This window comes from Loxodonta africana, chromosome 3 (genome assembly GCF_030014295.1).
Source record: "Loxodonta africana isolate mLoxAfr1 chromosome 3, mLoxAfr1.hap2, whole genome shotgun sequence".
Taxonomy (NCBI): Eukaryota; Metazoa; Chordata; class Mammalia; order Proboscidea; family Elephantidae; genus Loxodonta; species Loxodonta africana.
In genome coordinates, this window is record NC_087344.1 from 23,431,309 (window position 1) to 23,458,564 (window position 27,256).

Consider the following 27,256-nt stretch of genomic DNA (forward strand, 5'->3'; position numbering starts at 1 on the left):
GGGAATTCAGAGTGGAAAGGTGGGTGTGAATTCCAGCCACCCAAGAAAGTAGCTCAGGCATGAGGGGTGAGAACCTGGACACAGGGATCAAGGTTCTGACACTGGGGATGGGAAGTAGGGCATGGAAGTTAAGAGGGGAACTTGGGTATGCGGGATGGACTCACACACTCACCCTTTGGCCCTTCTCACCAGGTAGCCCTGGCAAGCCATCAAACCCTCGGTCACCCTGTCCAAGGAGACAGCAGATGAACCTCAAACCTTTGATCCTGACAGTTTCCCCCAAGTCCCAATCCTGGCCCCATCACTTACTTTGGGTCCTGTGTCCCCTGGGAGGCCCCGAGGCCCATCTGCTCCAGAGCGGCCCTATGGAAGAGGTGTGCCCAAGGATCAAGGATCAACTTTACCTCTAATCCTACCCAAGATTAGGGACTCAATGACATTATCAATAACATCATCAAGATACCTAATACTATTCACTGAGCACCTTCTTCATGCAGAATCCTGGGTTGGGGGCTCCTTTGTCTACCAATTTAATCTCCCAAATATAACTCAAACTCATCCAATATTCTTTATCCCCAGTGTCCTTGCTCTAATCCAAACCACCACCATCACCAAAATTAAGAACCCCCAACTTCATTGTACTTATAACTATTGCACGTATAATTATTTGGAAGCATCTTGTTCATTATTTCCTCCAATGTGCCAGGTCCTTCCCTTGTAGATGTTGTTCCTTCTGCTTGGAATGTTCTTACCTCTCTTGTTCACCTGGTTATATTCAGATGTCAATCCAAGCATCACTCCCTCTGGCAAGTCCTTCCTGACTCTCTGACCCAGCCAAATTCCTTTGTCTTAAACTCAAAGAGCTGGAGCCATTCCCTTCCCTCAGTGCTCTTATCCCACCAATGACAGCAACAGACCCTGGGGCATAGTGCCAAGGCTCATGTTGGGAGTTAAGAGATGTATAAGGGGCGACCTGGAGACCTAGAAGTCACTCACCATCTTGCCTTCTCGGCCAGTGGGACCAGGGGGGCCCTGAAGGCCTCGAGGACCCTAGGAAAGAAAGGAAAGGAGAATAAGTAAGAGGAAAGACTTATTTTAAGTCATTCCCTAGGAAGGCAGTAATCGTGAGGGTATCCTCAGTCCCTTTGGCACTTTCCCTACCAAGCACCTTATCATTTGGCCCTGGAGGAAGACCCTTTCCATCCAATCCTGTCCCTAGCCCCTCCAATCTCACCTGTAGTCCCATTTCTCCCATCTCTCCTTTCAGACCTGGATACCCAGGGAGACCCTTGGAAGAGGAAAGAGCAGGGAGTTCAGTTAGAAGGAGATGATCCCTCCCCACTGACACACCCCCCTCCTCCATGCAGCCTCCTTACTCACCATGGGGCCTGGGCGCCCAGTGAGCCCCACTGGACCAGGGGGACCTTTCATGGAGAGCTGTAGATACAAAAGGAAAAAGAGCCTCAGGTCTCCTACGAGACCCCCCAACACTCCCCACAAAGGCATGTTCAGGAGACAAATACACCCCTGTATTCTGACGGCCCTTTCTTAACCCCCATCCCTGCCATTCTCCTAGTTGTCCTCCCACGACCTCTCCCATCAGTCCGCTGAATATCTCCCCAATCACCTGAGCATGTTGCAGTACTGCCTGAGCCTGGGCCTGCTGGAAGGAGACTGAAGGTCCTTTGAAGGAGCTGCTTACAAACTGGAACTGGGGAGCAACTAATGGTGAGGGAATCCCTAAGGAGAAGCCTACTCCACCCCCTAGGTCTATGCCACCCTATCTCCTTCTTACCGGCATCATGATCACAGTGCCTGGTAGACCCCGGATCCCATCAACGCCAGGGGTCCCTGGGAGGCCAGCAGGGCCCTGAGAGACAGAGATAAGGAGGAAAGAATGGAGGTAGGAATAAACAGAGATGAGAGATAGATATGGAGGGGGAGAGGAAGACAGAAAAGGAGAGAGGCAGAGAAAGATGGAAGCAGAGAGATGGAGAGAGGGAGGCAGGAAGAGACAGAGAGAAAGATGGCAACAGAGAAACAGAGGGAGGGAGAAAGAGTCATAGACAGTGGCAGAGACCAAGGCAGACAAAGAGATGGAGGCAGAGGATAGATGACAGAGGTACCGAGACATAGGAGGAAGACAGAAATGAAAGATACTCAGAGACAGAGATGGACAGAGGGAGAAAAGCAGGGGATAAATGCTCAGAGACAAAAAAGGAACCAGAGAGATAATTCATGGATTGGGAGAGAGGTCAGCAGGAGGGGTCACTTGGAGCCCCAGGACAGTGTCCCCACTCCCAGCCCTCAGACCAATGTTCAGACCTCCTTGCTCCCAACCTCAGTTCTACAATCTAAAACCTCACCTCCTCAAACAGACACACCCAGGGAGAGTTTCTTACCGGTAGGCCAGGGTCCCCAGGAAATCCTGGAGGGCCAGGAGGGCCCAAGGGGCCATCCGCCCCCTGTTAGGGACAAAGAAGCAGAGGTCATAGGAAGTCCAAGGTTTGAGCCAGGTTGACATCTGACCCGCTACTGCCCCTGAACCTACACTGGCCCCTCAACTCCACCATTAGTCATCCCTGAGCCTTCAGTGCTATACTGACACACACTAAACCCTCAATTTTACACTCCAGTGCCTGTTTTGACTCATCCATTGAGCCTCAGATGTTAAACAATCAGGCAACATTACACTCCAACTCCCACCCCAAGGACACAGCACTTCAACTGGAAGGGAAAGACGAGACAAGGGAAACACCACCATGACTTACTTGGGGTCCTGGGGCTCCTGGAGGCCCCTCAAACTGCTGCCCCTGAATGGAGAGATGAGTGTGATCCCCATCCTAGTCCAGGCTTCTCAACCTCCTCCCAACCCCAAGCCTCTTCACCTGTTCGATCACTGCTGGCTCTCCTTTTGCTCCCTTCTCTCCAGCTACCTAGAGAAGGGGAGTGAAAAGAAGAGATGTGAACCTTGGAACTCCATCATGGAACCCATAGCAACGTAACCTCACACTCATCTTCTACACCTTCTCCCCACACATGAAGGGACCACCCTCAGAGCTGCTTCTGCCATCCTTTCTTCAACCAGCATCAACCTGGCAAAGCTACATTGAGGTGAAGAGTGTGAACTCTAGAGCCTGGCTCCCCAGTCCTAATCCTGGATCTGCCACTTACTAGCTGAGTGATGATATTGGGCAACTTACTCGATTCCACTGGCCTCATCTGTAAAGCTGGTGAATGAATAATGATTATATAAACCCCATATGAAGACGAATGAGTTAAAACAACATTTGGCATATAGAAAACACTGAGGGTAAGCTAGTCGTGATTATTCACCTCCTCCTCTGTCTAATACCGAAGCTGGGTCCCCTTCTTTATCTGCATTATTTATTTTTTATAATTTGTTTTATTTCTGTTGCTGTTGTTGAGAATATACACAGCAGAACATACACCAATTCAACAACTTCTACATGTACAATTCAGCAACATCGATTACATTCTTCAAGTTATGCAACCGTTCGCACTCTCCTTTTCCAAGTTGTTCCTCCCCCATTCACATAAACTCGCTTGCTTCTAAGTTCCAGTCTAATCTTTGGAGTTGCTGTTGTCAATCTGATCCCAAATAGATAGAACTTAAAGGAGTACATGCTCAAGGCACACCTTCTTTACTAGTTAGACTAAATTAGTGTTCAGTTTTAAGAAGACTTCAAGGAGTATTTCTGGTTTAAGGTTTAAAGATTACCTCAGGGCAATATTTTCAGGGGTTCATCCAACCTCCATAGCTCTGTAAAGTTTGGATTCCATGAGAATTTGAAATTCTGTTCTCCATTTCCCCCTTTGTCTGTGTTATTTTCTTGGGCAATTTCATCCAGTCCTTAGGCTAAAGATGACATTTCTTGACTAATGAGTCCCAAGTCTTTATCTCCAGCCTGGAGCAGAATCCTGAACTCCAGAATCTTCTAACCAACTACTCACTTGACATCTCTATGAGGATGCTAAACAGGTGTCTCCAATTTAACATGTGCAAAAAGGGATCCCGGACACTATCCATCTCTCTCTCCTTCTGGGTTCCCCATCTTAATCAATATTCCCACCGGGCATCTACCCAGCCATCCTTGCATCTTGCTCTTCAACCAGCGGCAAGGCCAAAATGGAGCGTGTCATAAATCCACCGATTTCTTTCCATTCCCGTCACCACCACACTCTTCCAGGTCACCGCTGTCTCTCACCTAACTGATTGCTGTTGAGTTGATTTTAACTCATGGCCACTCCATGTGTGTCAGAGCAGAACTGTGCTCCACTGGAGTTTCAATAACTGATTTTTCAGAAGCAGATTGCCAGGCCTTTCTTCTGAGGCACGTGTGAGTGGACTCAAACCGCCAACCTTTAGGTTAGCAACCAAGCCTGTTAACTATTCACACCACCCAGGCAGGGACTTTTTCTCTCACCTTTTTTTAGTCTATAGGTTTCTCGGCTGCCGCTCTGGCTCCCCCTACAGTTCACTTGCCACTCAGCCGCCAGATGGAGCTTTTAAAAGTGCAAATCACATCAAATTCCATCATAAGTGGCTTCCTACCGTGCTTAGACTAAAAGCCAAACTCATCACTCTTCCCACAGAGCCAGCCATGAGCGCAGTGCCTATCACACTGTTGGTGCTCAATAAATATTTATCAAATGTACTGGGATGGTAGGAAGGCATTCTAGACAAGATAAACAGAAGCCAAGAGAAAGAATGTGATCCTGTGTGAATCCAGGTAGGAGTCCCTTCCCCTGCACATAACACAGCTACCCAGACTCACAGGAAAGATCTCGAACTGGGTCCTTGATGGCTGCTCCACTGCCCGGAAGATGGGACCCATGGTGAGGCTACCTGATTCCTCATCCTCCATGGGTGCCTCAGTCTTTAGGCTTTCTGGCTCTGTTCCGTTGTCAGGGTCCAGACCCCCCTGAAGGCATTGGGACATATAAAAATTTGACCTTAACCTCCTCATTTTCTGCTACTAACCCCTTGCCCCACTCCATCCCAAGCATTCCATTCCAGCCCTGTTCGCTTCCCACCAACCTCTAGAATGGTGACATTGTGGCCAGTAGACACAGTGGTGGTGATGACCAAAGGAGACATGGGGGTTAGAGGCAGAGTTTGGGACGGCATTGCTGTCGTGGGGATGTCAGCAGTAGACACAGTGGTGGTGATGACCAAAGGAGACGTGGGGGTTAGAGGCAGAGTTTGGGACGGCATTGCTGTCGTGGGGATGTCAGCAGAGGTCTGGAGCAGGGAAAGAGGTTGTGTCAGGTCTGGGATGCAGGGGTCAGGTAATCAAGACAAAGGAGGGGACAGGCCCTGCCCCTGGGAGCTCCCAGTCTAGGAAAGGGGACAGAGGATTCCCAAGGAACATCAAAAGGGTGTAGGGGTAGGGGTCTGGCCAGTGGAGGCAAAGGCAAAGTTGTGCTGGCTGGACCAGAGAAACTAGCAGGGGCAGCCATTATGCGTGGAGGAGAGGCAAGGCTGGGTCTGGTCCCAGAGCCTGGGAGACAGAGGGGAACTGGCTCCAGAGTCCAGTGGTCAAGGTCAAGGTCCAGCACTCAGGGCCAGACTCCCGGAAGCCTATCCCACATGTCCTGTCCCAAGGCGAGCTCAGCGGTCAGCCAGCCAGGCCGAAGTCAGAGAGGGAGTGGCAGCTCCCTGGTCTGGACAGCTGCAGAGGAACTGGGTCAAGGCAGTAGGGGCCCAGGTGAGGGGCCGAGGCAGTGGAGGAGGATGGGGCGGAGCCAGTTGCTCCTGGCATCTGTGCCCTGGGCCTGAAGTCATAACCTCTTTGCCCCACAAGTGCTGAGAGCAGAGCTAGTGCAACCAGTGAAACCCCTCCAACCTAGGATCCCCTAACCAGTGACCTCTCCTGGTACGTCTACCCAGTTAACCCCAACTAATGACCCACATCAATGGCACCTAAACAATTATTTCTATAACTAGTGACCCCTCATTAATGATCCCCATCAGTGACCCACAACCAGTGACCCCCCCCAACAAATAATCCCCAGTGACTCCATTAAAGACCTCAAACCAGTGACCCATGCAAAGGACCCCTAATCATTGACTCCCAAATAATAACCCACTTGAATGGCCCCCACCAAATTATTTCTACAACCATTGACTCATCAGTGGTTCCCCAATTAATGACCTCTATCATTGGCCCCAACCAATTAGTCCTCAACCAATGAGCCCTACCAGTGATCCCCTGCAACAGCCTGTAACAAGTGACCCTCCAACTAATAAGCTTCATCAGTGACTCCTAATCAATTATTCCCCCAATCAGTGATCCCCTAACCAGTGAATAACCTAAGTCACCCAAATAGTGTCCCTAATCAATGACCCCCAATCAGTAATTCTTGCATCTAATTACCATCAATCACCTCCTAACTAATAACCCTCTACCAATGACCCTTAACTAAGAAGTCCCACAATTAATGATTCCCTTGAATGACCCCTAACCTAGTGACACTGGTAACACCAACAGCACCCCCCATCAATGACCTCCAACAGTGAACCCCAACTGGTAAAGCCCCAAAGATTGATCTCATCTTATATCCCCCAACAGTGACCCTCAGCTAGAAATTCCTAACAGTGAGGTGAAGTAGTGCCTCTAATTAGTGACTCTCCCAGTTAATACCTCTCATCAGTGACCCCCAAGCTGTGAACTCCAAACAATGACACTAACGAGCCCATTGTCCATCCCCCCAGCTAATGACATCTAAACAGTGATCCCCACCAAGAACTCCCTAATAACCAGGTGACTTATCTTAGTATGGAAACCCTGGTGGTGTAGTAGTTAAGTGCTATGACTTTTTACCAAAAGGTCAGCAGTACACATCCACCAGGTGCTCCTTGGAAGCTCTATGTGGCAGTTCTACTCTGTCCTATAGGGTCGCTATGAGTCAGAATTGGCTCAAGAGCAACGGGTTTGGGTTTGGGTTTGGTTTATCTTAGTATGTCCCCCAGAACTGAGAGTGGGGTGAGCAGAGTTGGGGGAGCTCCTGAGATAGGACCAATCTCCACATAGTCATCAATTGGCTAAGAGAAGGCAGAGATCAGGGACCGGAGACCAGAAGTGGGGATCATGTATGAAGAGCCAAAGGTCAGCCAAAGGTGATCAAAGGCCAGACATCAGGCAGTCAAAGAGCAGAGATGAGAGGTCGCTGATTCCTTACCTGGTTCTCCAGGGAGGCAGAAGTTGGACTCGAAGTCATAGTTTCCTTGTTCTTCTTCTTCCTACCCTTCCCCTTGCGACCACGCCCTTTCTTCTTCCCCTTCCCTTTCCGTCTAGGGGGAGGGGTTTCTGGCTCATCCTGGGGGGCCTGGGAAGCAAGCCTCAATCAGGTCCAGAGCCCTCTTCAACTTCCCACTCTCTTAGTGGAAACCCCATCACTCAGGTCACCTGGGGTCATGCTGGCAGGGGGTTCACAGGAGTCCACAGTTCCTGCGTTTTGAGGCCAGGGCTCATTCAGCCCTGTGACCTGGGGTCAAGGTTAATCATACATTCCACCCAGAGTCAAGGGTCACTTAGGGAGGCCTCTGACTATTTGAGGTCAGAGGTCACTTAGCCCTGTGCTTGGGGTTCAGAAGTCACTCATTTCTGAGACCTGGAAGCCAACTGACTCAGCCTGTGGCCTCAGGTCAGCAGTAACGCAGCCTCTCACTCACTGCTGTGGCTGAGGGGTCCAGGTTGTCACAGCCAGGAAGGTATTGCTCACAGGCCTGGAAGGCAGCCTGAGGATCTGAGAATATCAGCAGCTCCTGAATATCTCCCTGGAGTAGGGGGTAGGAGAAGGGAGACACAGGCTGACTCTGACTCCCATTCCCTGGGATAACCTGCCCACCTCCCAGCACCAAGGCTTGATATTTCTCCACCCAGAGCACCCTAAGTATAGGGAGAGGTTGGCCCCATTACAGCAACACCTCTACCCCCTGAAACTGAGAGAAGGAAAAATTCTATCAGGGTCACACAACCACAAACCACACCCCACAACATCTGTCACATTAAGGCCACATTTGTTCCTTTACTCTAAGGCAAATAGTGAGCTCCTACTATGTGCCAAGTGCCCTTCTGGGTCCTAGGGATAAAGAAGGGAAGAAGATAAACGAGGTCCCCAGACTCCTGGAGGTGATACATATCACAACCACACACAGCACAGTCACTGGCAACAGTCACCACCACACTAAAATCAGAGCTGTCCCACACCCACAGCTACACAACACCACACCTTGCTGGTACCCAATGTCACAACCACACTCCATACAATCACCAGGGGCAGATTAACCAGTAAGCACTAGTTTACGTTAAGCAAGGTACACGCGGACTTACCTGTGTTTACTTACTAAGCTGTAGTGCACAATTTCACATGAGTTTTGTGAACCACAGATTAATAAGCACAAGGAAGCCCGTACATACCTTGCTTATTGGGTAATTCACCTCTGTCAATCACACACCATCACAATAACCACAGCACCCATTACAGAGAGGCAAATCACAGCCATGCTTGCTGTGACAGGCAAAGGCGTCCACCTCACAGTCAGACATCACAACCTTATCCTCCCGAAACAGGCCAAGTGTGCACCATCACAACTTACAGTTCTGTGGCCCTACAACTTCACACCCTCACCGTGACAATGCATTCAAGCATGGTTCTCCCTTTCCTAGCTTCCTGGGACTACGCTGAACCTAGATCTCCCCATTCCCCAACCCCTTCTCCAGATTCAGGTTGTGGACAAAATTCCGTCCTGTCCTCTGCCTCAGTTTCCCCTGTTGCTGAACCTTTACCTCAAAAGCCTCCTCCCCCGGGTCCTGGGTCCCCAGCACAGTGAGTCCAGCTGTGCTGATGGATCGAGGTCCTTGGTGCAACATGGAGGGCTGAGGTTCACAGTCAACAACCAGGGTCACCATTCTGCCATCCACACTGACTGCCACACGGTGCCACCTACAGAGGGACAGCCTCAGTGGAAGTGCTTCTCACCTCACCCCTTCTTGGACCCCCACCCTTTCTACACTCACCTGCCATCTGTGAGGTTGACCTGCTGGGGAAGGGGACTAACAGGGTCACCTAGGAGGCCCAGCACCGGCCCCAGCACCAGTCCCAACTGCCGGGCACCTGTCTCATCATAAATGGACAGAAGAATGGACTGGCTGGCTGGCTGGCCCCGCAGAGTGACCAACACGGAGAAGTTCTCAGGGAATTGTCCATCTGGTGGGCAGAGGGAAAGGGGCAGCTCAGGTGGCACAACCCATGCTCCCAGGATGGCCCCAGTCCCTCCCACCCTGACTCACCTGGAAAGAGCTCCCACGTGGGGACACTCAGTGTGCTGGCCTTACCCACCCTGAATGCCCGGTCTCCCTCTGGGGCCCTATGAGGGCAGAAGCCAGGCCCCTCGGAGACCCCAGCCTGGCCTCTGTGCACGCCCAGAGCCTTCAGTACATCCACCAGGTCTGCTGCAGAGAGAAGCCGGGATAGGGGGTGGAGGACAGTTAGAGCAAGCCCAGACTCCATGTGAGTGGCTCAGGTTGCGGGGTGGGAAGTCAGTTCCTCTTCATGTTTGTGGCTCAGAAAAAAGGAACAGGCCTGGAACCAGCATCCCCCTCTCCCCACCCCGCAGCTGTTCCGGCCTCATCAGACTGTTGACTTCTGTTTCTTTTTTTTTTCCCCCTTAGTGTTTGGTAAGAAAAAAAGCTGACCTAGTTCTGGGATGAATCAAAGCTTCCTGGCCAGAGCCCCAGTGCCTGACTGTCCCCATCTCCCCACTCCTCCGCACAGGCTCTCTGGGGCTGCTTTCTGAGCCTGGTGCCCCCTTGGCAGGCAGGGGTGGACTATCCAATACGCAAGGTAAGCACAGTGTTTACCATGCTTACCAGATCATCTGCAGTGAACAATTTCACATTTTTCATCACATCAAAGATTCTGCTTCTAGCTATGGCTGGCATCTGTCTCTCTGCCACCCCCACAGCACCCTCCTACAGAGTCAAAGCCTCTTTTCAAATTTACTATCCCTGACAGGAACAGATTACCCAGTAAGCAAGGTGAGCACAGGTTTACTTGTGCTTCTGTACAAATCTTACTTACTTATTAGTAAGTAAGCACATTTAAGTCATTGCTTACCTTGTTTACTGGGTAATCTGAACCTGTTGCCAGGGGAAACTGGCATGGAGAGGAAGGGCTCCTAAGTATGTTCTTCCTCCCTCAGGTCTCCTCCCTCTGACTATCAACCCCTCTGACCTCTTCCCTCTGAACTTCTACCTATGACTTCCTCCCTCTAGCTTCCTCCTTCGAGCACCTTCACCCATGACCTCTGATCACCACCTCCCCTGACTTTTTTCCTTTGACCACCTTCTTGGCCATTATCTTCTATGACTTCCTCTCTCTCACCACCACAACCTCCAATATCCTCCCTTTGACTACTACCACTTTGAATCACCTCTCTGACTTCCCCCTCTGACCACTCTTTCTCTGACCTTTCCTACTGACTTCTACAATCCTCCCCCTCTGATCATCTTCTATGACCTCCTTCCTCTACCTGACCCCAACCTCCTCCCTCTGACATTCCCCTTAGACCTCCTTTATCTGCCTTCTCTCTGATTTACTCTTCTGGCCTTCTCCCTCTGACTACCTGTTGACTTCCTCCCTTTGCTTATCTCAGTCTCCTCTGTCTGACTACCCTGTGACCTCCCCATCTAATCACACTTCTGACCTCCTCCTTCTGACCACCTCTCTCTGATAACCCTTTGACCTCCTTCCTCTGACCCTCTCCCTCTCTCATCCCAGCAAAGGAAGGAACTTGTCTGGCCCAACCAGATCCAAATCCAGGCCAGCCCACCAGCCCAGCCCAGGCAGACAAGCCAGCACTAAGTGGAACCACATGGCTTGGGCAGGGGTGGGTGGGGGCTTCCCCTGGGACCAAAGCCCCTGCCTTATTCCCTCCCCCACCCCCACCAGCCTCCTGTCCCACTGACCCCCTGACCCAGCCTGTTGGCAGGAGCCAGATTCTGCAAAATCTGCCATGACCTCACCCCTGGAGGTGGCTCTGCTGACCTCACCATTGGGAGCTGGGGTGGGGGGCCAGACTTGGGAGAGATAGGGGCTCAGATGACAGACCCCCTTGCCAGTCCTTCATTAACTACACTCTACAGAGCCTGACTCTAACCTCTACTCCCTCTTGCTCCAAACTCCACCCAGCTCTTTCTCTCTCATCTTCCCCCTCCTCACCCCCTCTCTGTCCCACTTTCTCTGTCAGTCTTTCCAGATCTCTCTCTGTGTCCAACTCAGAGCCTCTCAGTCTCACTCTCTCTCTCTTGCTCTCACTCTCACTGTCTCTCTCACTGACTCTGTCTCTTGGTATCTCTTTGGTTCTTCCATCTCTCTCTCTCTGCACCTTTCTATCTCTGGACCTCTCACTCTCTCTGGGGCTCTCTATCTCCATCTCTTTGTGTGGATTACTGCCCTCCCCAACTCTTTCTCCACTCCCCGCCCACCAGACCCAGTCTCTAATTGCTTGTTCTGTGGCTGGGCTATCATTAAGAGGTATTTGGGTTAGAGCCCCCTGGGGCTGAGATCTGGGCTCCCAGGCTCCGCTGACCACAAGGTCACTCCCCCATGGAACCATTATCCCAGGAGAGAGCTGTGATCCCTGACCTGACCCAGAGTGGCTCTCTCAGGCTGTCTCTACCCAGACCCCATCCTCTATGCAGTGAGAAGGGGTCTCCCCTCTACCACCGCTCACTCATACATAAAAAGTCCTTTCCAGCATCTAACCCAAATGCCTCCTGCTTCAATCTTGTGTCCCTTCTGTAATGACCTTTCAGAAACTGACTGCCCTTTCTTTTCATGGCTGGCTTCGTGACAAGGAGACACACAAGAGGCATTGAGTCCTGCCTGCAGGGCCAGGGGGTGGGGGTCTATCAGGGACCAAGCTGCCCTTCCCTCACAGACTTTCGCCTGTCCTGGTCAGGGCCTCAGGGACACACAGGGTGGGGTCTGAGATGTGGACGGAGGCAGGCAGGGATTAGGCTACAACATGGCTGGGATCCCCCAGGTATGTGGGAGCACATGGGTGTGAGTGTGCATGCAGATGTGTGTGTGTGCTATTGTTTAAGTGTGTAAGGTCGTGCAAGGATGTGTGACTCTGAATGAAACAGGGAATGGCTGGGCATATAATTTGTTAATGTGTCAATGTATGGAAGTATTTATTTGATTTGTGATGGTGAGATTAGGGACAGTTGCTTCTAAGTGTAGCAGTGTGACCGGGAGCCAAGGTCTTGGCTGTGAGCTGGTGGTCGTATGGGGCAGTCTGGTGAATCTGTGCCTGTGATGGCCCGTGGCTTGTGATGGGGGCGTGTGGTTATGTGTTAGAGTGTGACCAAGGCAGGGAATAGGGTATTGGCTGTGAATCTTGACCATTTGCATGTGTGCCTGTGGGAACATGTGTGAGAGCCTGAAAGTGTAGGAAGATGACAAAAGCTGTGACCATGTGCTGGGTCACCGATGGGGTTGTGTGGGCGCAGACATCGGTGTTTAACATTCCTGGCATCCCAGGGGACTTATATTCTGAGTGGATGCCTGAGACTGCACACCATGTGCATGTGTGAGCGTGGGAATGGGCACAAGCTAATTTGGGATTACCCACATGGGCAGGCACCTCCCCGGACTCAAGAGAAATTGAGAAAAGATGGCGATGGTGGTGGAGGCGATGGTGGTGGGTGCTCCTGTTGGGTTTTCAGGCAGGACCTGGCCTGGGGTCTTACAGATCAGGGAAGTCCGCTCAACCACCTCCTGAAGAATCACAACCACCCCCACCCGGGGCACCCCCCACCTCAAACCTTGCAGGGCGGGGTGTGGCTTCTAGCCAGATGCTAACAGCTGGGCATGCGTCAGCGCTGACTCACCCGCCTGGAGGCCCCCGGGACCCCTAGGGGGCCCCTGAGAAATTCCTCAGGAAAAACACCCAAGGCTCGCGCAGCTGCGGGGAGCAACTTCCACTCCCGCCCCCTCCCCGCCCCGCCCCGCCTCGCCCCTCACTGCTGGCCTCCTGAGGCCCTGTCCATGGTGCTGATCCTGGCTCTGGGGAGCTCGGGGCGGGGGTGGGGTGGTTAGATGGAGGGAAGGATGGATGGCGGGTAAAGAGGGAGAATGGTGGTGAAGCCGCTAGGGAAGATGCAAAGGGAGCTCTGGACCCCCGAATAGCCCCTCTCACACTTTCTCCCACTCACTATCACCCTCAGAATCAGCCACTTACATCCTCACAGGCAACTAGTTCCAGCCCAGAATCACAACCGCACCCCTTATAGGGTCACCCCGAGCCACACAATCACACCCTTAACACACACACAGTTATTCTCAAAATCAACCACACACAGAGACACACTTGCACACCCAACATTGCACAACCACACACCCTCCTAGGGAATCGACAATCACCCACGTTCATACAACCAACAACTCCCACACCCTAGCACAGAAACACAGTTTCACCCCAAATGGCCACACACAGAACTCTGTACACATACGCACACCCCTATAAATTGCAACCATTCCCACATACCTGCTGCGTAAAACACCGCCGCGCTTATCCCTAACCCCCGCAACTGTCACACCCACAAGTGGCCCAGAGTTAGACACTCGGTTCCCACATCACACCGCAGCCACACGCTCGCCCTTAGCGAAGCGCACGCCGCCATTCCCGATTCCACCCCGTCTTTGGGGCCTCGCTGGATCCCGCACTTGGGGCCCTGTCGCCTCCCTCCCGACTCACCAGCCTGCGTCCGGAACAGAAGCTGCAGCGCAGCCAAGAGCAGGCAGAGGCCGGCCCGCGGCTGGCCCAGGCCCCAGCCGCTCCCCATCCGCGCGGGGCCCACACGCAAGGCAAGCGACCGGAACGGGCCGCAGCGGAGCGCGGCGACTCCACCGGCTCAGCGCGCTCCGTCGGCCGGCTGCACTCGGGAACTGGAGGAGACTGCTCGAGACCCCGCCACAGCCTCGCCCTGCTCTCCAGCGCCGGCGGGAGGAACAGCTGGCAGGGTGGGGGGGAATTGACAGCTGGTGAGGGAGTTGGGAAAGTTTGTGCTGAGCTCTGATTGGCCAGCTGGAGCGGCGCCCCGGGCCGGGAGCTGGGCGGTTCTTGCCCCACCCCACAGTGAAGGAGGAGGAGGATCTCTTCCACCCACCCCTAGATTTTGGGTCCCAGACTTACCCCGAGCCCTTTCAGGCCCCCTCAAAGGAGGTTTTAGCCTCAGTCAGACCTTCAGCCTCCATCCAGGCTCTGGAAATAGAGGGTACATCTTTATACGAAATCATTTTTGTCTCACCCAGGTCCCCAAATGAGGTCCCAGCCTTGCCCCCAACTTTTACCCACCTGTCTTACCTCAGTCCCCTAACACCACAATAGAAGTTAGCAGTCTCACTCCAAGCCCTTCCCCCAGGCTTCCAAGTAAGGGGTCCCCATCTCACTTCAAACCTCACCCCAGATCTCACAATGGGGTTTCCAGCCTTATCCCAAACCCTCATCTCTCCACCCAAATTCCAGAATTGGGTCTCCTGACCACATCCCCAAACCTTCGCCACAGATTCCAAAACACAGCTCCCACTGTCACCCCAAACTCTCAATCCTCAAAACACCCCTAACCCTCATTTCCCCCATTCAGGCCTCAGATGGACAGCCCAGCCCTGATTCCAAATCCTAACATGTCCCCCCCAACAAATGGGGGACTCCGGCCTTTTCCCAAAGCAGGTCACTGCCCCCACAGAGGGGCAGGGTGGATTCCTGACATCTTTGAGGTGAGGCAGAGCCCCCTACTCTCCTGGGACACCCCTCCCCCCAGTGCGAAGAGGCCCCAGGGTGTCAGGTAGCGCTGTCTGTGCGATTGAACAGGCGCAGACATGCATATGAGGGAGCTTTCCCAGAGGGTAAGGAACCAAAGGGGCGTATCCTGGGCCCTTAACTGCACCCGCCCCATGGGGAAGAGGGGAGAAGCGGGCAGTACCTCCCTCCCAGCTTCTGGCTCCTCAGACAAAGAGTCTCTGTATCCCTGGAGAGGAGGGGAGGAGCCCTATCTGGCCTGAGGGGGGAGATGGGAGCCCCCAGCAGAGAAAAGAGGGAACTCCCCCCAACAACCCCTTCTCCCTCCCGGAGAACTTCAGAGGTTGAGGCCTCTACTAAAAGGCTCTCACAAAGTCCCTGCCCTGCCCTGCCCTGCCCTGTTGGGAAGTTCTTCCAACAGTCTAATCTGGTCTTCTGACAGTGCTATTCTCATTCCCTCTTTGAAAGGACCCTTCTTGGACCACATTCTCCCTCATCTCATCTCCTCCCCTCCTTCCAGTCAGATACTCCTCGCCCAGACTAGACACAGCAGGGGAATACCCCCTTCCCCCACCCCTCCCTGAAACTAGCCCTAGCCCTGAATAACTTATAATAAAAAGCTCCCAGACAGTATTGCAGGTGGGGAGAAGAAGTTGACAGATAAAGGAAATGGGCTACAGAAAGATTAAGGGACTCCCCTAGCTGCTTGCCCAGAATCAGGGTCTCTGGGGCCCCTTCCCCCTGCAGGCGATCAGTGGGAACGCACTTAGGATGACCGACTGAACCGACGACGGAAGGGGGAGTCAGGCGCTGCCCAGCAGGTCACGCGTCCAGGGAGGCGATCAACATGGCCGGCGCGCCCCGGACTGTGCTGATCTCCGGCTGCTCCTCCGGAATTGGCCTGGAGCTCGCAGTGCGGCTGGCCCTTGACCCCCGGCAGCGTTACCAGGGTAAGGGGCCCTGGGCGGGGCCTGGAGGGGCCGGGGTGGGCGTGGCTCCGGAGCACCCTCCGCCCCTAGCTGTGCTTCCTCTAGCCCATCCTCTCCAGCTTCAAGTGTGGGGCTGGAAAGATCTGCGGACACATGGAGGTCCCCCTCCACTTCCCCCCATGAATCATCCTTTCATCCAACACATATTTCTTGAGCACCTACTGGGTGCCAGGCACTGTTCTAGGTGCTGGAAACAGAGCTGTGAACAAAACAGACAAAAATCCCTGCCCTCAGTAGTGGTGGAGTGCGGGGGAGGGAAAGATAATAAACAGATAAACAAAAAGAAATAGTAATGCGTCTGGCAGTAATAAGTGCTGGAAGCAAAATAAAGCCTGATGGGGGAGTGGGGGGTGATATTTTTAGAAGGGCTGGCCTGCTGGAAAGGCTTCCCTGAGAAGGTTTCCTTTGCGTATTCCCCAGGATGCAAGAACTACTTCCCTGACTCTAGCTCCCCCAGCCGGCCCCAGATTACTGGCCACCATAAGCCTCTTATGTGCCCCTGACCTTGGGGGCTTAGTGAGGGCCTCTAGGCCTAGGAACTTGCCCTCCCGCTGCTCTGGAGCAAACTGCCCTGACCTGCACCCCAAACCATGAACACCCCTGACCCAGAGCAGCCTGGAGTCTGAAGTGGGCAAAGGGCTGTTGCTTAAGAGAAGGCTGCTGGGAGTGAGCCATCACCCCAGTTGGCAGAGCCGTTTCTCCCAGCCCTCTGTCTTAGAGACGTACACAGCTTGGAGTGAGAGTTTGAGTGCCAAGTCCTTGTGTTGGGTGTGTCCCTGGGGGAGAGCGGATAAGTGTAGAAAACTGCTAAAGCGTAACGTTTGTTGAGTGCTTCCGATGTGCCAGGTTCCCCTCTAAGTGTTTTGCATCTAGCAAGTCATTCAATCCTCACATCACCCAGTTGAGGTGGGCACTATCATTTGCCCCATTTTAGAAATGAGGAAACTGAGGCACAGAGTTCCAAAGGTACTTGCCCAAGATTACCCGGCTGAAAATGGCAGAGCTGGGGTTTGAAGCCAGGCAGCCCAGCTCCTGGGCCCATGCTCTTCACCACCAAGCTACACTGCATGTGGATGGATGTGTGTGGCCCACTGATCCACAAAGGGTCCCCGAGTCAGACAGACCTGCTCACAATATGCACGTGCTGCTGTGGGTGCATGCATGGGGTGTGCGTAAATGTGTACGCAGGTGTGTGCAAACACAGTACACGTGGTGAGGCTGTGCTTGAGAGCATGGGCTCAGCACTCTGACAAACCCATGTTCAAATCTCAGTTATAACACTTGCTAGGGGTGAGCAGGCAAGGAACTTCACCTTGCCAAGCCTCAGTTGGTTCATCTGTATAATCGGGATAATAACTTTACCTAGCTGTCTTAGTTACTATTGCTGGATAACAAAATTCATGGCTTAAAACAACTACAATGAATGGTCTTTGCAGCATTATTTACAACAGTCAAAAGGTGGAAACAGCCCAAGTGTCCATCAAGAGATGAATGGATAAACAAAATGTGGTATGTCCATACAATGGGAAGTTATTCAGCCACAAAGAGAAATAAAGCTCTGATGTTTGCTATGACATGGATGAACCTTGAAAACATTATGCTGAGTGAAATAAGTCAGAGACAAAAGGACAAGTTTTTTTTTTTTTTTTTTTTGATCCCACTTATGGGAACTATCTAGAACAGGCAAATGCAGAGAGACAAATTTATTAATGCTTCCCAAGGGCTAGGGGGAGAAAGAAATGGGCAATTATTGCTGAAGGGGTACCAAGTTTTTGTTTGGGGTTATGAAAAACGTTTGGAAATGGATAATGGTGATGGTTGTACAATATGGTGTCATTAATGTCACCGAATTGTACACTTAAAAATGGTTAAAATGGCAAATATTTTGCTATATATATTTTGCTGTTAGTTGCCGTCAAGTCAATTACAACTCATGGCAACCCAGTGTGTGACAGAGTAGAACTGCTCCACAGGACTTTGTCGGCTGTAATCTTAACGGAAGCAGATCACCAGGCCTTTTCTTCTGCGGTACCATTGGGTGGGTTCAAGCCACCAACCTTTCAGCTAAGCAGTCAAGCGCAAACCATTTGCACCACCTGGGATCTTACGTATATCTTACCACAATAATTTTTTTAAACTGTAGTGGTTTGTGTATCTCTCAGTTTCTATGAGTTCAGGAAGGGCTCAGCTGTGCGCTTCTGGCTCAGGGTCAATAGCTGCAGCTAGAACAAAGGGCCTTTAGACAGGGATCTCTCTCCCTTCCTGCAATCTCAGGGCTTCTCCATGTGGTCTTTCTGCCTGGGCCAGCTTGGGCTTCCTTACAACGTGGTGGCCTCTGAACAGTCAAGCTGCCGCATGATGGCTGAAGGTTTCAAGAATGATTGTTCTACTGAGCAAGGCAGAAACTGCAGCACCTTTTCTGGCTTAATCTCAGAAGCCACACAGTGTCAATTCCACCATGTCCTATTGGTTCCCAGCTAGTCCCAAGATTCAGGGAGAAGGAGAGGACAATTAGATTTCATGTCTTAACGGGAATGTGGAAACATTCTAGGAGAGCATGTGGGAAGGGAGATATGATGTGGCCATCTTTGGAAAATAAATCAGTGACCTGTCTCATAGGGTTTTTGTGAGGACTAAATGCTGTATTGCTGAGAAAAACTGCTTAGCACAGTGCCTGGCACATAATAGATGTTTAGTAAATGGGAACTGATTATGCTCATGAAATAAATGTGGCTATTGATACCTTTGTGTGCATATATGTTGGCTCCGGGTGTGTATGCATATTTTTTCTCATGACAATATGATCTATATTTATTTATTTTATTGTCTTACTAGGAAACCCTGGTGGCATAGCGGTTAAGAGCCACAGCTGCTAACTAAAAGGTGGACAGTTCAAACCCACCAGGTGCTGCTTGGAAACCCTATGGGGCAGTTCTGCTCTGTCCTATAGGGTTGCTATGAGTCGGAATTGACTCGATAGCAATGGTTTTTTTGGTTTTACTTACTAGGCTATGAATTCCATGAGGGTGGGAACTTTGTCTATTTTATTTCATGCAATAGTCTCAGCACCTAGAACATGGCGTGGTGTGTAGTAGACGCTCAATAGATGTTTGTTGAATGGATGGATATGAGGGCTTTTGAATGTGTGTATATAAGTGTGCGTTTGTGCGTATGTGATGAATGTGGGTGTGTAAACTTGTGGGCCTCCTCTCCATCCCTCTGTGACTGCACAGATAAAATCAGAGAAATGCTCAAGCCCACACCTGGGGGGGGAGCCCAATCCCTGCCCACCTCTGCTCTCTGCCCCCAGTGGTAGCCACCATGAGGGACCTGGGAAAGAAGGGGGCACTGGAGGCAGCTGCCGGGGAGGCCCTGGGGAAGACCCTCACCGTGGCCCAGCTGGACGTGTGCAGTGATGAGTCAGTGGTCCAGTGTCTCAGCTCCATCCAGGGAGAGGAAGTGGATGTGTTGGGTGAGACCGATCAGCCCCCACGGTCACCCGCCCTTTCTCCCCTCCCAATGGAAGCACAGCTCATCACAGCAAAGTCCCTCCTGTGTCTAAGACCAGTTGGCCAAGAGCCCAGGAAACCAATTATCTTGGGACATTAGAAATAAACTGAGACCTGGGAGTGGGATGGATTTTACCGAATAGAATTTCTCTTATATGGAGAGAGCCACATATGGTTGGGAAAATTACTTTAATGAGTCACTTGGGGAATAAAGCATGATGAAGAAACAACTCCCGGTCCCTAAAGTGTCTTCTGAGGAGGGTGGGTGTGGCTGTGTTGATGCCATTTGGGATCAGAGCTGAATTGCTCATGCATCAAAGGGGACACTGTTCCCAGTGGCCCCTTCTCCCCCCAAGGCTCAGGGTGCCCTCTGACAAATGCTAAACTATGATTAAGATCATCAAGGTTTCACATTTGCCCACCCCAGAATGGTCCTGGGCTTGGAGTGGGCCTGGGATGACTTCAAGGTGACCCTCAGCTCCCCTCACTATAGTGAATAACGCTGGAGTGGGCCTGGTGGGGCCTCTGGAAGGGCTCAGCATAGCCACCATGCAGAACGTGTTTGACACCAACTTTTTTGGGGCTGTCCGTCTGGTCAAAGCCGTGCTTCCCAGCATGAAGAGGAGGCGACAGGGACACATCGTGGTGGTCAGCAGTGTCATGGGACTGCAGGGTGAGCCCTAGGACCCAGCCCTGGAAATCCCCGCCCCCCCCCCCCCCATATTTCACCCTCCGTAGTGTGGAAGGATGGCAAATAAGTTTTAGTTAATTCATATTCCAAAAGAGCCTGGAGAGCTGTTTCGAGGATTCTGAAACTCATAAGGAAGAAGTTCTGGGGCAGATTAACTATGTCTGTCATGATGCAGATATAGGCAGTGGTGGTATGAATGCCCAGAATCTCTCCTAATCATTCCCAAAAATCCAAAGGAATTACCAGAACTCCTTCTCTTGAGACTCCTTCCTGCCGAATGGCACCCACCAGATCCCAGAGATGGCTAGAATTAGAAGGCCTGTGAGAGCAGCAGAGAGCAGTAATTGATTAATGATGTCTGCCATGGCTTACTACGGAAACCCCCTACTTGCCATCCATGCTTCTGGGTCTTTCCTCCTTGAACCCCTCTAGATTCTTAGTCCTCCCCCTGGAAATTCCCTGGGATCTGTTCCCTCTTCAGCAGTTCCCTAAGGAACCCCCCCCAGTTGTCACCCTGCCATGTAGATGCTGCATCTACTCAGCCCCATCTCTGGCCCCTCTTCCTGCTGCACTTCATGATCTTAGGGCCACATTCACTGCTTAACAAGGACTGACAAGGGCCCTGCTGAGTGAGGTCTGCCCTCAGGGGCCCTGGGAGCCCCATACCCAGGTGGCCCCAGGGATTTAGAAGAAGGAAGGAAATGGGGGAGTTTCCTGAGCTGAGGGTAGGTGGGGCACTGCTGGGAAGAGGTGGCACCTGGCACCTCAAGACAACCTCATCCTGACCCCATGTGCTCCCATCCCACCATGCGATATACCCCATCATGTTGGCCCCAAACATCCCTCCATTCTGATCTTCAAAACCACTTTGCACTGTCTCCCAAAGACCCTATCACTCTGGGCCCACAAAACCTATCACCCAGACCCCCAAAACACCTTCCTGCCACCAATCCTCTCAGGTGTCATGTTCAACGAAGTCTATGCCGCCTCCAAGTTTGCCCTGGAGGGATTCTTCGAGAGTCTCGCTATCCAGCTGCTGCAGTTCAACATTTTGTGAGGCGGGGACCTGGGCAGTGACTAGTGGGAGGCAGTGAGGGGAGAGCGAAGGCGGTGAGGGGGAATTGGAAATAACAAGAGGAAGAGAGGAGATAAGGACAATGATGGGGTAAATTGAGTGAAGGAAAATGGAAGAAGTAGGGGGAGGTGAGGGCAATGATGGCGGAAATGGAAGCAGTGATGGGAAAATGGAGTCAATAATGAGGGAACTGGAGACAGTAGAGGAGGATGGAGCAGTGATGGGGAAGTGGAGGCAGTTATGGAGAAAATGGAGGCAGTGGAAGGGTGGGGAAACCCTGGGGGAATAGAGGCAGCGGAGGGGTGGGGCAGTGTTGGAGAATACAGGCAGTGGAGAGGTGAGGAAATGTTGGGGAACAGAGGCAGTGGAGAGGTGGGGCAACGCTGGGGGATAGAGGCAGTGGGAGGGGTGGGGCAGAAAGAAGGAATAGAATAATGATGGGAGAAATGAGGTGTGAGTAGGAAAGTGGGACAGTGATGGGCACAGTGGGGCAGTGAGTGGGGTGGATTGGAACTCCAGACCTCTTATCCCTGTCCCCAGCATCACCCTGGTTGAGCCAGGCCCGGTGGCCACCGACTTTGAGGGGAAGCTCCTGGAGCAGGTTTCCAGGGCCGAGTTCCCAGGCACTGATGCTGACACCTTGTGCTACTTCCGGGACATCTACCTCCCAGCCTCCAGGGAGATCTTTAGATCAGTAGGACAGAGACCTCAGGATGTGGCTCAGGTGAGTGGGAGGTGGCTCGGAAGTGTGGGACCCCGCCCCGCAGAGCCCCCCTTTCTGGGTCCCATGGCTCAGGGCTCCGCCTCACAGGCCATCGTCAAGGTCATCGGCTCCGCCCGACCACCCTTGCGCCGACAGACCAACGCCCGCTACACCCTGCTGACCGCGCTCAAAGCCGCTGACCCCTCGGGTCGTCTGTATGTGCGAATCGCTCATGGCCTTCTCTTCCGCTGGCCACGCCTCCTCGACCTCTGCCTTAGATTCCTGGCTTGCGGCTGCCCAGGAACCCGGGTGTGGCCCCGGTGAGCAGCCGCAAGGCTGACCCTCCGGGCTCCTGAACAGTCAGGCCTCTTCAGTACACACCCGTCTCTGAGGTCCTGCAGACTCTTCATTCGTTTCATTCGTTCATTCATTCATTTAGGAAACCCTGCCTGACCCGCTCTCTACCTGGGCAATGTTGAGATCCCCCAGAGCGGCCTCAGCCCCCAGCCGATTCCTCCCCAGGACACTGGTCTTCCCCAGGCGGTGGTCAGAGAGACCCCCCAGGACCTGTGGACTGAGGACTCTGGAGCAGGGAGCCAGAGCTGTGTCTGGGAAGGCGAGAGAGGCTTCCTGGAGAAGGGGGCATTGTCGTTGGTCCTTGAAGGGGGAGACAGACTGCTTCATTCAACCTCCTAACCTCATTACACTGGGCCTGGGAATACAGGGAGGATGCAGACACTCCACCCCTCAACACACACCCAGAGCTGGTCTGACCAAGGGGTCTCCAAACTCCTCAGCACACATCTCCATCTGCAAAATATGCTTGCACACACACCAGCAATGTACATTTTTTCATAAAATATATATCTGTAACTACTAGCAATCATTCTCAAACTCTTATATTAAAAAAATAAATAAATAAAAACCAGTGGTGTTCCACCTGGGCCCCCATGGATGGTATCCCTGTGTTTCTTGGCTCTCTTCGGAAGACTCTGGAAGCAAATGGACTCTGGGTTCCAATGCTGGCTCTGCTTCTGCTCATAGGGTGACCCTGGAAATGACAGTGTGGCAACCACAGGAAAAGACCTCATTCACTATTCCATTTCACTTGAGGATTTTGTAGTAGTTGGTGCTCAGCTACCACTTGAATGCCAAGCTCCAGGAGAAGGATTTCTATTTGTGTTATTTCTTCCTTATGAGATGGAGGCAAGCACAACCTCCCCAGTTCATAGATGAAGAAACCAGACGAAGAGTGAGGCTGTGGAGAGTGGAGTGGGAGGGCCAGGAATTGAGCCCAGGTCTGTCCAACTGCCAAGCCCACATCACACATGGTCTATGCAGGTCTGTAACGGTCTCGTGGGTGGTGCAAACAGTTAACGCTCTAGGCTGCTAACCTAAAGGCTGCAGGTTCAAGTCCCCCAAAGACACCACAGAAGAAAGACTTAGCGATCTACCTCCCGAAAAATTAGCCATTGAAAACCATATGGAGCACAGTTCTACTCTAACACACATGGGGTAACCAATGAGTCGGAGTTGACTAAATACCAACTGGGTGGATTAGTGGCCTCCTCTAGGAAAAGGGAAACTGAGTCTGGAACCCTAGAAAGCGACATCTTTGAGTCTATGCAGAGATAATGGGTGCAATTATTTGCTTGATATTTTTTGTCTAATCAACTCCTCCCCCTGCAACCCAACTGGATTTTTTTTTTTTTTTTTTTTTTTTGGCCAGTAGGAAATTTGAAGCAATCTTGGAATACCTGCAAAACAATAAATGAAGTTAGATAGTGGGGGTGGTTGCACAACCTTAGGAATATATTAAACACTTTTAAATGGTGAATTTTATGATATATGAAGTATATCTACATTTTTTAAATTGATTTTTTTAAAAAGAATATATGAAGCACAATTGTGTGGGAGGTCTTTGGGTTTGGCTTACCCCATGGATTACACCAACTGGCTTCTAGTTGTGTTGGGTTCTGCCAATGGGAGACACCAGCAGGAGATCAGAGGGTGGAAAGAGTAAGACCAGGTTATTTATCTCCTAAGCTCCCCTCATGCAGAGCCACTGTAGGTTAGCAGAATCTCTCTATCTAAGGCCCCAGCTCCAGTTTCTAGGAACCTCTCCTTCATCAGTTGCCATAAGTAGAAGCCATACAATATTTATTTGTAGGCGGAACGTTCAGCATTCGAAACTCCCTGTTCATGGACTCTTGGTGGGAAAAAACACCGGCACTTCTCCCCACCTCCCTTGCAGCTAGAGGATGAGCATGTGACCCAGGCTCCACACATCAGGATTTAGAATTGCAAGCTTGCCACCCAAGTTAGGAAGGAGTGAAGAAGCAGGTGGCGGCAGCAGGGATCAGGGACAGCTGGTTTAGGCTGTGGTCTTAACTGCTGCCCTGAATGCCCACCTTGCTCCTGTGCAGTTTCCAAAGCTGATGATTCCATGAGCTCCCAGTATCCATCTGACAAATTCCTTTGTGGCTTAAATTATCCTGAGTCAGTTTCTGTTGCATGCAAGGAAGAACCATCACCAATCCAGATGGCAACTGTAAAAACAAGCACAGTGGGGGAAAAAAAGCTGTTATTAAATTCTAGCTGGAAGCTATCACTGACCAACGCTGGCCAACATTCAAAAGGTGTTAAAGACACGCTATCCCTTAACTCAGATACCCTTCCTCTAGTCTTCCCCGTCTCAGCAAAGACAAATCCGTCTTTCTAGTTGCCCAGGCCAACAATCTCATAATCATCTCTAATCCCTTTCTCTTATATCTCACAGATAACCTGTCAGGAGATCCTATTCACTTGACCTGCAAGTTATATTCAGAACCAACCATTTCTCAACACTTTCCCAGTCCTCCCTTTGGTCCAGCCACCTCATTTCTCACATGTGTTATTGTACCAACCTCCTCCCCATTTCCCACCTTCTGCCTCTGCCCCACTGCAATCCTTTCTCCGCACATCAGCCAAGAGGACCCTTCAAAAACTTCTTTTGAGTAGGTAATACATTCATCATGTTTAAAAAGCCAAAAATATTAAAAGATATTTTTAAAACCATTCTCTCACCTACCCCTGTCCTTCAACTGCCTAATTCCTATGCCCTCGCCCACTGCCTGTTATAAATTGATTGAGCTGTCTTTCTAGGTGTTCTTTCTGATTATACAAGGAAAAAAAAAACTGTGTGTATATAAACATAAAAATTCATCTCCTTTGGCACTGACCAATCTCCACATGTGAGCATGTTTTCTTCACTGCAGACTCACCAATAGCATGTTATCAGTGTTCTGGCTTTTGCCAATCCTGAGTGGCAAAAGTGCTTTGTGATTGGCTACTAACCTAAAGGTTGACAGCTCAAACCCACCCAGTGGCTCTGGAAAAGAAAAGCCTGATGCTTCCATAAATATTATAGCCAAGAAAACTCTATGGAGCAGTTCTACTCTCTATATGCGTTGTTTTTAGTTGTCGCTGAATCGGCTCCAATTCATGGCTACCTTGTGTATAATGGAACAAAATGTTGCCTGGTCCTGCGTCATCTTCATGATTGTTGGTATGTTTAAGTCCATTGTTGCCAACACAAGGAGCTCATCTTGCAGCACTACATCAGATAATATTCTGTTGTTATTGATAAGGTTTTCATTGGCTAAATCTTGGAAGCAGATTGCCAAGTCTTTCTTCCTCGTCTGTCTTAGTCCGGAAGTTCCTATGAAATCTGTCCACCACGGGTGATCCTGCTGGTATCTGAAATACCGGTGGCATAGCAACATGCAAGCCACCACAGTATGACAAACTGACAGAGGAGTGGAGGATATACATTTTTTTTCCTTTTCCACAAAAAAGCAGCATATTATACACATAAGTGTGAACTTTGGTTCTTTCTCTGAATAATGTATACTCAAGCCCGTTGCCAACGAGTCAATTCCGACTCATAGCTACCCTAGAGGGCGGAGTAGAACTGCCCCACATGGTTTCCAAGGAGCAGCTGGTGGATTCGAACTGCTGACCTTTTAGTTAGCAGCCGTAGCTCTCAACCACCGTGCCGCCAGGTCTCCGAATAATATATATTGGAGGTTTTTCCTTATCAGCCCAAGCAAACGTTCTCACTGTTTTGGAGAACTGCAGTGTAGTCCTTCCGGTAGATGGATGATAATTTATGCAATCAGTCCCCCTACTGATGGGTACTTGAGCTCTTCCCAATCTTTTGCTATTTTTTAAACGTCTGCAATGAATAGCCTTATGTTCATATGTCATTTCACACGTGTGCAAGTATGTCTGTAGGGGGATTGCTTGGCCAAAGAATCTATGCATTTGTAATTTTTATGAAAATGAAAATTCATCTCCTTTGGGGTTGACCAATGTCCATATGTGAGCACACTGGCTTCTCTGCCACCCCACCGACAGTGTGTTAACAGTGTTTTGAGTTTTTTTTGCCAATCTAATGGGTAAAAATTGGTATCTCAGTGTGGTTTAAACTTGCATGTCTCTTATTATGAGTGAGGCCAAATTTTTTTTGTATGTGAAAGAACATTTTGTGTCACATTTTTTGTGGACTTTCTGCTCACATCTTTGGCTCACTTTTTCCAGTTGGATTGTTGATATTTTTCTTATCAATTCCTAGAAGCTCTTTATATATATATATATATATTTTGGAGTCTGCTATGAAGTTCAAACACTTTTTCCCAATTTGCTTATTTTTATATTGTGGAATTACTAATATTTTTTAACCATTTGGATGTAAAGTCATAGTAAGAAAGGACATACCCAGATTGATCCTACTAAAACAGAAGTCAGATAATGTCGCTGCTCTGCTCATAACCCCCCACTGGCTTCCCATCTTACTTAGATTCAAATCCATAACTATGAGGCCACCTAGATGATCTAACCCATGAATATTTGTCTCAAATTATCTCTCCTCATCGCCCACTTCATTCCAGCAACACTGACCTCCTCACTATTTCTTAAACACTTCATGTATGTTCTCACCTCAGGGCCTTTGCAATTGCTATTCCCTCTACCTAGAATGCCCTTCCCCAGATGTCCACGTGACCTGCTCCCTCACCCCCTTCAGGTCTCTGCTCAAATGTCACCTCCTCAGAGAGGCCCTCTGTGATCACCACAAAATAGCACCCTGCCACTCTTTCCCTTTCACCTGCTTTATTTCTAATCACCCAATATTTGCTACACTTATTTGTCTCTTACCTGTCTCCACCCACCAGAATGTCAGCTCTATGGGGAAGGGATTGTTGTTACAGTTGTATACCCAGCACCTACAACAGTTTGTGGCAAAATAAGTTTCTGTTAAATGAATGAATGAGTGGGTGAATGAGTGCACCAAATACTATCTCCTTGACCTAATCAGGATTAAGAGATTTTGAAAGCAGCAGCACAAAGAGACACATACACACCAATGTTCATTGCAGCCCTATTCACAATAGCCAAAGAGTAGAAGTAACCTA

At 50.7% G+C, this 27,256-nt stretch overlaps 2 protein-coding genes across 3 annotated transcripts in view; one reads left to right on the forward strand and one right to left on the reverse strand.

Annotated features, from left to right (window-relative positions):
* The window catches only part of COL5A3 (collagen type V alpha 3 chain), a 42,606-nt gene extending 28,474 nt beyond the window's left edge, over positions 1-14,132 (reverse strand). Inside the window, exons 1-18 of one of the 2 annotated variants that reach the window (XM_064280619.1) lie at positions 13,793-14,130; positions 9,321-9,482; positions 9,048-9,237; positions 8,817-8,973; positions 7,700-7,804; positions 7,207-7,353; positions 5,063-5,266; positions 4,800-4,946; positions 2,889-2,936; positions 2,772-2,813; positions 2,403-2,465; positions 1,796-1,870; positions 1,628-1,711; positions 1,381-1,437; positions 1,235-1,288; positions 997-1,050; positions 310-363; positions 173-226 (exon numbers count right to left, since the gene is read on the reverse strand). In XM_064280619.1, the coding sequence (XP_064136689.1) occupies positions 173-226; positions 310-363; positions 997-1,050; positions 1,235-1,288; positions 1,381-1,437; positions 1,628-1,711; positions 1,796-1,870; positions 2,403-2,465; positions 2,772-2,813; positions 2,889-2,936; positions 4,800-4,946; positions 5,063-5,266; positions 7,207-7,353; positions 7,700-7,804; positions 8,817-8,973; positions 9,048-9,237; positions 9,321-9,482; positions 13,793-13,880 (1,785 nt within the window). In that variant the 5' untranslated portion in view covers positions 13,881-14,130. Of the gene's footprint in view, positions 1-172; positions 227-309; positions 364-996; positions 1,051-1,234; positions 1,289-1,380; positions 1,438-1,627; positions 1,712-1,795; positions 1,871-2,402; positions 2,466-2,771; positions 2,814-2,888; positions 2,937-4,799; positions 4,947-5,062; positions 5,267-7,206; positions 7,354-7,699; positions 7,805-8,816; positions 8,974-9,047; positions 9,238-9,320; positions 9,483-13,792 lie in introns of both variants that reach the window. The other variant, XM_064280620.1, reaches the window with a different exon arrangement.
* Positions 14,133-15,683: 1,551 nt separating this feature from the next.
* RDH8 (retinol dehydrogenase 8) lies at positions 15,684-22,222 on the forward strand. The gene is made up of 6 exons (XM_003413100.4): positions 15,684-15,786; positions 19,136-19,297; positions 19,828-20,007; positions 20,985-21,078; positions 21,641-21,824; positions 21,912-22,222. Exons 1-6 carry the CDS (start codon positions 15,684-15,686, stop codon positions 22,125-22,127), a joined length of 939 nt encoding a protein of 312 aa, XP_003413148.1. The 3' UTR covers positions 22,128-22,222.
* The last annotated feature ends 5,034 nt before the right edge of the window (positions 22,223-27,256 follow it).

Bases quoted from the DNA above. Each gene is read 5' to 3' on its own strand.
- RDH8 (XM_003413100.4), top strand. From the start codon at position 15,684: ATGGCCGGCGCGCCCCGGACTGTGCTGATCTCCGGCTGCTCCTCCGGA. The intron at 15,787-19,135 runs GTAAGGGGCCCT...CTCTGCCCCCAG, and splicing joins CCCCCGGCAGCGTTACCAGG to TGGTAGCCACCATGAGGGAC. The intron at 21,079-21,640 runs GTGAGGCGGGGA...CCCTGTCCCCAG, and splicing joins CTGCTGCAGTTCAACATTTT to CATCACCCTGGTTGAGCCAG.